This window comes from Stegastes partitus, unplaced genomic scaffold (genome assembly GCF_000690725.1).
Source record: "Stegastes partitus isolate 25-593 unplaced genomic scaffold, Stegastes_partitus-1.0.2 Scaffold527, whole genome shotgun sequence".
Taxonomy (NCBI): Eukaryota; Metazoa; Chordata; class Actinopteri; family Pomacentridae; genus Stegastes; species Stegastes partitus.
In genome coordinates this window covers 79142-90076 of record NW_007578258.1, presented here as the reverse complement: position 1 = coordinate 90076, position 10935 = coordinate 79142, and the positions used below count along the sequence as shown (strand labels likewise).

The window sequence follows — 10935 nt, the reverse complement described above, 5'->3', positions numbered from 1 at the left end:
AAGGTTTAAGGAGTGTTCCAACGTTAACATTTCAGAGAACCAACAAACTCAGGGTTGATTTATCAATAAATAAGCCCTATATACATCATATAATGTCATGTTCTATATATTTATAATCCTCAGGGGAACAGTAGAGAAATTGGAGGATCTGTTCTGTTTAAAAAGACTCTCTTTGTTAAATTATCGAAGGCTCCAGCTGCCAAGAGTCCGTTAATTAGGGCCCTGAATGCAGACATCAGCGACGGGTGTTAAAGGAGAAAAAAGTTCAAATCAAAAAGCTGATTCAAATAAAATTAAAATAAAACCCAGAATAAATCAGAAGCAAGACAAAAAGTAAAACAGGACGAAGTGACAAAGACAAACTCAGACCTGATGGAGTGAAACTTATCGTCAAAATGGAGGGAAAATGGGGGAAAAGAACAGAAGTAAAAGCAAATGAAATGATCAGGAAGTCATCACAAAAACAAACTAAACAAGAAAAACTAAAAGACACAAAACCTGGAGGTAGACACGACTCCAACAGAGCATTTGAGCAGAGCTTAAAATTCAGTAGCATCGGCCTCCGAGGATGGAGGGGAGCTAAAGATCACACTCTGAATTTGAATTTTATTCAAAAGGACGCCCCTCCCTTTGGAAAGTAGCATCTCAATTTCCCAAAACCTAAAACACACACACTCACAAACGATACAGCGTTACATAACACGACGCACTACAGACACACAAACACAGTCAGCTCGCTCAGCTTCTCCCACCCACATCCTCAGAGCTCCGCTACTGCACGAGGAAAATCAAATACAAAGATCCTGCTCATGCCGTGATTAAATCAGCTGGTGTTGTTGATCAAACCGAAGCCGGTTCACTTTTAAATCCCAGTTTCTTTGTGGGCGGTTTGTTATTTATTGGGCTCAGAACTCCAACAACAAATTCACTTTTGCACTGATTTGCCTCCTGACCAGCTTCTTTTCCATGGCAACGGTGTGCTCGTTACCAAAATAGTGTGGACAAAAACAGGATTTCTGAGAGTAGAAATAATTAAAAGTTTTGCTCACAAACATCTGGACGTGTTGCGTCATCCAGGAGACACTGTCGTTGGTTTGCAGCTCGTTGCAGCAGCTTCAGTGCAGCAGCAGCAGCAGTTATCAGCTGAAATGATCTAATATTTTATCACACGAGTACAAATTAATGTTGCTATCAGGCCTCCAGACTTCACAACTCGTGCAAACTGGAAGCGACAACAAGCACGTGAGACTTTATTTTCCGCTCCTCCGATGTGCGATAAGTAAACTTTTAAACGCCTCGAGGCAAAAAAACTTGACGCAACGATCTGAAACGTTTGCTTTTCCCGCCGCAGCAAGCTCGCAAGCCGTACGACGTGCGAGACGTGATCGAGCAGTACTCCCAGGGTCACCTCAACCTCATGGTGCGAATCAAGGAGCTCCAGAGAAGGTAAACTCTTCTAACGGATGCTGTTTTTTTTTTTGTCTGACAATAAGAAACAAAGTGAGCGGCGGGATGAGAGCGGAAACACACAGAGAGTGTAAATAATCTCCTGACTTCCCATTGTTTCCCTCAGACTGGACCAGTCTTTAGGGAAGATAACGTTGTTCCAGACGGGTTCAGGTAATTAATCACTCGGCTGCTCTCTCAGAAATACATTAACTACGGAGCAAACCACAGAGCTAATCCTCCTGCCTTGTTGCTCACCTGTCCGCCATCTACCTGCGAAGACCGAGCCAAAGACAAAGGCACCAGCTCCATCGGATCCAGACTCAACAGGATGGAGGACAAGGTGGGTTTTTGTGAAACTCGAGCCGCTCGCTCGTCTGTTGGCGTTTTTGTGAAAGTCAAATATTTAAATCTCACCGTGTTTTTCTTGGACTCGTAATTTAAACTTTTGCGACAGAACAGCTCATGAGATTTCTCTCCAGAGAGGATATTCATATTTCATTTAAATAAACTGTATCTGGGAACAGTTTGGGACAGTGATGTTTAACCGGCTTTATTTACGTGATGTGAATGATGTTTGTGTGTCCATGCGACCCTGTTATTGTTGATTTGAATATAAAACTTTCAACAACCCCCTAAACCTGCCGGGGAATGTTTTCGCCAGAACTTTCCCATTTATCAGAACCAGAAACTGTAAAAACAGAAATAATTGTCACTTCCTTACCTTTCTGGCAGTCCTTGAGTCGCTCATCTGTGACATGCTGTTCTGAGAAATTAATCCAATCAAGCTTAAAATTGTAGCATTTAATCAAAACATGAGTCATTTTAAAATTTAATTAAAAATCAAGCGTGTACATTCGTCAGATTCTGTAAAAAACAAGTAATTCTGCACTTCTCATTGCTTCTAGTAAGGTATTAATGACTCAGCTGTGACTAACAGTCATGTGACAAAAATTCAGGAACTTTTTGGTTGAACTGCGCCGCGTTTACACAAAGCAGATAGTATGTAAACAATTAAAAATGTAAAATATCTGCAGAGTCCAGTGTTAACAACATCAGCTGCACTTGGAAAAAGTTTTACTTGTTAATTCCAGGTGTTTTCCATCTTTACAAAATAAATGAAGAAACTCCGCCGTACTTTCTCCTTGTTTTTTTTTATGATTTATGGCGTTACGACTGCGTTGTGCCGCCCAGAGGGCATTTCTGAGTTCTCTCTACTTCCAGCCGTGGTTGTGCTGCTTCCAAAGAGGTGCAGGACTTTATATTGTAGTGAAAAATGAGCCCACAGTGAGGAAAAATGTGACAGGAGTTTAAAAAAAAACCCACCCAGAAAGTGCTCGGGGTCCAGAGGATTAAGAGTGTGTGCCAGTTCTGCTGCACAAAGAGACAAACGTGTCTAAAGAGGCGGCGAAACAAAGAAAAACACAAACGTTGACTCACAAACGGCCGTAATTTACCCCCACAACCGCATAGATAGAATAATCAAATGCAATTCATTTCATAAATGTAATGCATTTTGTGAGTAAGGAAGTGATTTTCTTCTTTATTGATTATCAAATAAAAAGAAGCCTAATAGCGGCGGCGGTGTCAGTTAACGGGCTCCTACATCGTCTCTCTGCTGCGTCTCGTTAGCCGGCAGTAAATACGCCTTTATGTTCTGTTCCTGACATGTAATTCTGTGCAATAAACCCATAAAATGTTATAATAATGCTCAAGTGTGCAGTAAAACCTGGTAATCCTCCGTCCTCCAGGACTCCAGCAGCGCTCCTGCACGTGATCATGTATTTAGACTTTTTAATGCTCGTCTTTTTATTGTGAAATACCAGCAGATTGTCACACCTGACAGCTAAATTTGCACATTATGCTGCATTTCTTTAGAATCCAGTTTGAACAACTGGTTTATTTTTGTCATTTTTTACAACGGAGACTTTTAGGATGAAAAGATTTTTGATGAAATATTAAGATTTTAAGGTTAGATTTTGTCACATCACAAATGAATTGCTTGAAAACTGTTTGAAAGTTTAAAATCTGGCTTTTTTACGCTATCTGGCTTTGATAGATGATGTCATTTTTGTGATTTAAACAAAAAAACAAACGTGCTTTTCAAACCCGTCGATGAGTTTTGGGGTTCACAGGTTACAAATCTTTATTTCTATACTTATGTTACATATATTTCTGAGCCTTACATGCATTTCTGTGTTATATTATATTCATATTTTAGATGTGCAGCGTGTTTTTTGCTGTATATCTGTCTAATAGTTGTATTGTCTCCTGTGCTTCTGTGAATAGCTTTTGTGCCGACGAAGCAATTTTCCCGCAGAAGATCAATCAGGTACAGAACAGATTCCTGCACACTGTCTAACTTGCAATCCTAAATTTATTAGTACGAGTTAGACGGTGTGCAGGAATCTGTTTTGTACCTGTTGGATGTGCTCGTCCCTCTCCTGCCTCGTGCAATAGATGTGCACAGAGTTCCCTTTGGCTGAAAAAGATCAATCAAATATGCATCCAAAAGTGATTTTCCTGCTCAGATTGCTTCATTTAAAGTATTTTTCTGGCCTAAAGAGATTAAAGTATTCAATATGTTCAACAAAACTAGCAAAAAATTAGCAAAAGAGCATTATTTATGCAGTAAATATCCTGTATATTTTCTATTTAATCATCTTGTGAGGCTCATAAATTTAGCCTTTAAGCTGAATTTCACTTCATTTTATGCTTCCTCGGTTATCAAACACCTGTTTCTCTGTCTGACAGATCACACACAGGCTGAAGATGTAATATTATCTCCTGTTTAACAAATCAACATGCTCATTTAGCTTGAATGGTTTATAAAAGCCTGATTTAATCCGTGCATATTTCCGACAGATAACACACATGGAGCAGACTCTGAACCGAATCGCCGAGTCGCTGGCCTTCCTGCTGGACCAGAGGGACGCCGGTGGAGACGACGGCCGGCTGAGGCCGCGGCTTGGACGGACCAGCGCCGTCCTCCCCAGCCAGGACAGCCTGCCAAGCTACGACCAGCTGTCTTCGTCACCTTCGTCCTTCTCCTCCAACGCCGCCAGCACCGCGCTCGGCCCCAACCCTCCCCTCAGCGCCGCCGCCGCCGCCGCCAGTCAGGAGGAGAGCTGCTGAAACCTGAAACCAAACAGCCTCGAAGTTTCCCTTCTTTTACTCATCAGATTGAGGGCGGTTTCATCATCCTGCCGTCTGAGCAGACCTGCAGCAGCTCCTGCTGCCTCACTGATGTGGAGATGATATCAGCGTGAGATGTGGGACGTATGGATGTATCTTATGGTAATGTTAGACTCTTAGCTGCCTTGTTTTTTTCTTTTTTTGGAGTATTATACTTGAAACCTCTTCAGGTTAATGCGACACACACTGCAAACACAACCCGTACTGTGATTCTACATCCTGTCATAGTTTGAAAATGATAGAAGCTGTATTTATCTTAGATCCTTTGATTTTAGTATTTCACTTGAAAAAGTTCAATCAGATGCTGTTTTCACTGTTTTAGTTTTGTCTCACGTTTCCTAAATGTGTTGAAAAGTTCCTCTACAGCAATAAAAGTTTGATGAAAATGACGATCAAGTCTACGGGATGTGATCTCAGCAATGATAAGTTACGTCGATTGTTCTGTTACGAGTTGAACCACATTTTTTAGTAAAAATGCTGTTTGTTTTTTTTAAAGAGTTGTGCAGTGTTGTCCATATATGCTGCATTTATTTAAGCATTTCTGAAGTACAGTGGAGCTTTTATTGTGTTTTCATCCCAGCAGATCGTATATATATATATATATATATATATATATATGTGTGTCAGTCGGAGGGAAAGCGATGCAAAATTTACTAAACCCGACCTCATCGACTTACAAAATGACCACAAAGAAACCAGAACAACCAGAAGATAATTGAAAGAGACACACAAAAAAGCAAAAAACAGGAGGAAATGCACATTACTACACAGATGAAAGCCTCAATCTGAAATAAAAGTTCCAAAAGCTGCAGTTCCTCCAATGGCCACTTGGGGCTGACTCCAAAAGGGAGTCAATCCTCATTGACCTTCATGTTAAAACATCCAACTTTAAGGTAACAATAAGTATGTTTGTAACCTGGTACGAAAACCAGTTTTGGTCTCTAAAGCTAACTTCCCTGCTCATGATCGCTGTACAGGGGGTGGATTTCTATATTACCCCCCTGTTTGAATTATATTAAGGCTTGAAGTTAATTAAGGGTGCGGCTGATTTGAGTGGCAGGTGGGGGCCATTGCAGGACTCGGCTCTGCTCATGCTGCACCGCTTTGTTAGTTTTAAGATTAGCTTGGAGTTAGGAGTAGTGAGACATTTCCATGAATGAGCTACCACACTGACGCCTTTTCTTTTCACTACTACAGCTGCTCCCACAACATGTTTAATGCAGTGTGCATGCAGCTGGGACGTACTGCTTCCTCAAAGTATTGCTCCTTAACCTTTACTGGATTAATCTGTCTGTACGTTCAACTCAAGCTCAAACTTCTTTTATTCTCCAACGAGACACCGTGAAGCCAGAAAAGCCTGCTAGCTTGTATATTGCAAAATCCAACTGGATGTAGTACAACATGCTGGTATTTTTTGACATCCTATACATTGGGACATACTACATCTACTTCTGGTCTACTATGTAGTATGTTAGTGTGGATACTGGAACACACAATGAGCTTCGGAGCACCAAACCTTCTGCTAGCAGCTTGTCAACGGTCCACTATTTGCTGGTTCCATGTTTTTGCCTCTCTGTAGGCAGCAATTGAATAAAATTAAACAGGCAAATAATAATAATAAGAGCGGCCTCATGCGCCACTTCGACGCTTCATTCAACGTAGAGGAACTGTGAGATTAGCTCAGTGGTTCCCAAAGTGGCGGTCAGGACCTGTGCATCAGGAACATACCAAAATAAGTGGTCGAACCGAGATGATGTCCAGAAATAAAATCTGGTCGAAGCAGATGGACGCGATCCCCGAGTCCACGGGAAACTTTGGGTTTGTCTGTATGATGCTGTCAGCTGAACTGGAGCCTTATAAATACAACTAAAATAAAGGAAGTGAGAGTTTTTAAATGGTTTTAAATTGCGTATTTTAGCCATAATCTGTGAGTCTGCTGCTCTACAGGCTGTATGTTTGCTCCATACATGCATGAAGATTACTTTTACTGACGTATTCTGCTGCTAATCTGTGTTAAATTATTAAAACTATCATATAAAATATATAATATCATCCATCTCAGGTCATCAGGGGTCCTTTGCTCCATCATCTCTGAGTCGCTTCAGACTTTTGTATGAGAAAGCATCGATAATTAAAATGGCTTTCCAGGATAAATATACATACATACATGTATATTTTTACTATTTTATTTTATTTTTTAACTGCCAGTCAATCCACTTTAATCACATTTGTAGGGCATTGAAATTTGAGCCGTTTTGAACAACAATATCTCAGGAACCGTTACAGATAAAAGCCTGAAATTTTCGCTGTTATTTCTTATCTTGACGTTGATTCAGAATCTACAACACTGGACAAGTCGATCAAACAGTGTAAATAATTTCCTTAGTTATATTTGGGTAAACCATTTTGAAATATCTACCAACATGCCTGCTCTTGTGGTACCGCTTGTCGACCTGCCATGAGAAATGATTAAAAACAACTTTGTCTTCTTGTGAGCAAATATTTTATATTAAAAATGATTCTATATGTTTATTTTCATATTGTAAACATAGTTCAGAAAATATCCCGACATGACTTCTGCATTTTTACTGTTTTTGTTAATGTGAGCTCAATTATGGGACTTCTCATGACGGCTTCAGCTTTTCTTTTATTTATTTTTTTCCATATTTAACAAACCCATAATCAAAGATAATTTGATCTATTGCAGATTCTAAATCAATGACATCAATTTAAATGACAGCAAAACTTTCATGCCTTTATCTTTATTAATTTCCAAGATGTTGTCTTTCAAATAATTCAGCTCTAGTTAACACATCAGCAGTTTGGTTTTTTCCAGCATATTTTTTTATCAGTTCCATAACCTTGACGCGTGAAGCCTCTTATTTCCCCGAAGGATCCGTTATTTCACTTTTAAGCACTTCAAAATTCTTTCAGGTTGAAGCCGAAGACGCAGCCGCAGCGTCTTCTGATTTAATATCCCGCATTCATTTGAAATAACAAATTTAATTGCATTCATCTCGGGGAAGAAGTCTCACATTCAGATTCAGAGTCTTGAAAAGGTTCCGTTTAATCAAACGCTGTTTTCATCATGTTAATATTGTTTCACTTATTCTGTGAGAGCTGAAGAAGATTCTTCTGTAGGACCAGAAAAAAAAAAGAAAAAGTTAAAAAAAAAAAAAAAAAATGGAGGTAATCATCACCAAGTGTCTGTTTGTGGTGCCTTCAGGGGAGACTCTGACAAAAACAAATGAGCTCCAGCTCCGGTGAGAGTTTGTCTCTTTTGAAATGTGTGGTTTTAAAGAAGTTATGTTTTCACATTAAGAAGTGAATGTTTTCACAGTTTTTCTCTCAAGTCATCGATCAAGGCGAGTTTATTTATACGGAGGCAACTGGCTGTGCTTTACATAATTAAAAGCAAGAGAACATCCAAAGCAGCAAAAAATTAAATAAAAATAAAAAACACCAGTAAATAAGTAAAAATAAACAGCAAATCACTCCAAACAATGAAAGATTAAAATATTAATTAAAGATTTGATAAAAGAAAACATGAACCTTCAAAGTGCACAGAACTGAAGCAGACGTTTTGGAGCTCAGTCGCTGGCACATGAAGAGAGAAAAGTGTTTTAACCTGGATTTAAAAATAGCCTCAGATAAGAAGCTCTGGCAGTTTGTTCCAGTTGTGGCTAAACGCTGCTTCACTTTATTTAGTTTGGACTCCAGCAGCTGGCCCCGGTCCACCGGCTTAAAGGCCCGGTTCGTATTCTCTAAACGTCTCGGAGGTGTATTCTGGGCCTCGGCCATTCACTGATTCACTATTTATTTATTTACTAGCAGCAGCACTTTAAGATCTCTTCTGGAAGCTGCTGCGAGGAGTTCAGAAGTGCAGTCTCCCACTTTGTTTTTGGAGCAGGAACGCTTGGTGAATTTAGAATTTCACCGATGGCTCCTGAACGCACCACCATAGAAGGGACTCCGCCCACCACCCCTACCTGAGGGGGTTTAAAGCACCTGTGGCAACATGGCTGCCGTTTGTCACGTGGACTCAGGTTGGCGATGCAGATTGTTTAAATGTTTTAAAGATGGAGTTAGTTTGTCTTCTCACAGTGACTGAAGTCAGATGTTTGATAGATTCCTGTGTGCTTCATGTTATTTGTCTGTTTAGTGGAGGTTTGCAAAAGTTCTTCCTTTGGTTAAAGTGGATGCTGAGACCTCAAGTCCGCATTGGGCATTTACCCAGCATGTCCAAATATAGGTTTTATGAGCCGGGGTTTTGGCAAGGTTATTTGAGCCTGGGCCATTTGAGCCAGGCTTATTTGAGCTGGGGTTATTTGAGCTGGGGTTGTTTGAGCCGGGCTTATTTGAGCCAGGGTTATTTGAGCCGGGGTTAATTGAACCAGGGCTATTTGAGCCGGGGTTATTTGAGCCGGGGTTATTTGAGCCGGGGTTATTTGAGCAGGGGTTATTTGAGCCGGGGTTGTGGCAAGGTTATTTGAGCCGGGGTTATTTGAGCCAGGGTTATTTGAGCCGGGGTTATTTGAGCCGGGGTTATTTGAGCCAGGGTTTTGGCAAGGTTGTTTGAGCCGGGCTTATTTGAGCCGGGGGTTATTTGAGCTGGGCGTATTTGAGCCGGGCTTATTTGAGCCGGGGGTTATTTGAGCCGGGCGTATTTGAGCCAGGCGTATTTGAGCCGGGCTTATTTGAGCTGGGCTTTTGCCAGACTTTTGCCGAGCTGGTTGAACTCCAGCATGGTTCCCTTCACAGGCTGTCGTGGGAGGAACACAATAATTTACACCATTTTCCATCATTGCTAATTGCAGAGAGTTTACGAGTGGTGAGTAAATGTTTTCACTCCTGAATAACGACCTGCTGCTGGATTCTGCCCACTATTTCTTTCCTTCTGCTTTTTTTTTTTTTTTTTTTTTTTTTTAATGCTCAAGCTGTGTTCTTAAAAATAATTGCTTTGTTCAACAGAATTATTTGATTGAGGTAAATTTCATAAAGACTGAATTTATTCTTTGGCATGTTTTTAAGCAGCTCACTCTGCAGGCTCTTCCAGTCATCCAGCATTCAGCTTGTTAATAAATGTACTTTTTCTGTTTGCTAGTTTCTTCCTCTCATGCCGCCACATTTCCTCGCTGCAGGTCGTGGACGAGCTGCGGCTGTTTAATGGTCTTTTTGGGAAGTCCAGTTAAGAGGCCATGACGGCTGTAAAACTCTACAGGAAGTAAAAGCATGAATGAGCTTCCTCGTCTCTTTGGGACACAAAACCCTTCATTCTGACTATTTTCCAGCAGATCTGGTGACTGTATTGACACGGCTTGAAGGTGAGATCTGAGTCTATTGGAACACAAAGATTTCAAACCTTGTCTTTGGTTTTTAGAGCTCGAGAATCAAGGTCTTTTATGAATATTAACAGAGTGAAAATCATGTCCTGTGCACATTTAAACAGGATTTAGAGCCTTTCCAGCTACTTTTTTCTCCTTTCTGTCAGTCCACGGTGCACTGTTTTACCCCTTCGGTTTTCTTCAGGGTCTTTGAACATAATAGTGGTTCTTTCTTTGTTCTTGATGGAGTGTTTGGAGGGAAAAGGTCTTTGCAGGGCAGCAGGGTCGGCTCTCACCTTGAATCCATCTATCAGAGCTTAAAGTCGAGCATGAAATCTGTGTTTTTCCTGGACCTATATTTAAATGTCTAGGCCACAGCAAATTAATAACTTTACAAGCTTTTCACCACTTTAAAAAACATTGCTCCAGTCACAGGAATAATGTCAAAGCCAGACCTTGGGAGGCTCACCCACGCCTTTATTTTAAGTAAATTCGATTACTGCAAAGGTCTTCACAGGACTTTAAAAAGGAGCTGGTTGATAACGTCGACATATTCAGAATACTGCTGCTGAAGTCCTGATGATGAAAACTAGGAAATATTGCTCCAGTTCTTTAACCCTTTCACTGGTTTCACAATCTTCCTACTAAATCTCTCTGTGGCTGAATACTTCTGTCACGCTTGTTAAACCTCATTTTAAACCTCTTATTCTACCCTGCAATGACTGCAAATTATTTTAAAACTTAATTTAAAATAATAGTTTGATCTGTGCATCTCATGTCTACACTTTGGCTATTTTTTAATTATTTTTTAACTGCAATTCTAACGTGTAAATCTAGTTCATTTAATTTTTTTTCACATGTATTTTTATATTTAAGTTTAGAACTATGCTGTAACACACCAGTGTATGAAATGTGTTATAAAAGTGAAGCTACTTTGCCTTATGCAACCTCCTGCATTGAAAAAAAAAAA

At 40.2% G+C, this 10935-nt stretch overlaps 1 protein-coding gene across 1 annotated transcript in view; it reads left to right on the top strand.

The window, feature by feature from the left end:
- The window catches only part of kcnq1.1 (potassium voltage-gated channel, KQT-like subfamily, member 1.1), a 68192-nt gene extending 63611 nt beyond the window's left edge, over positions 1–4581 (top strand). The window contains 4 exon segments of the mRNA XM_008287891.1: positions 1347–1446; positions 1574–1620; positions 1728–1789; positions 4312–4581. Coding sequence (XP_008286113.1) covers positions 1347–1446; positions 1574–1620; positions 1728–1789; positions 4312–4581 — 479 coding nt within the window.
- Positions 4582–10935: the final 6354 nt, after the last annotated feature.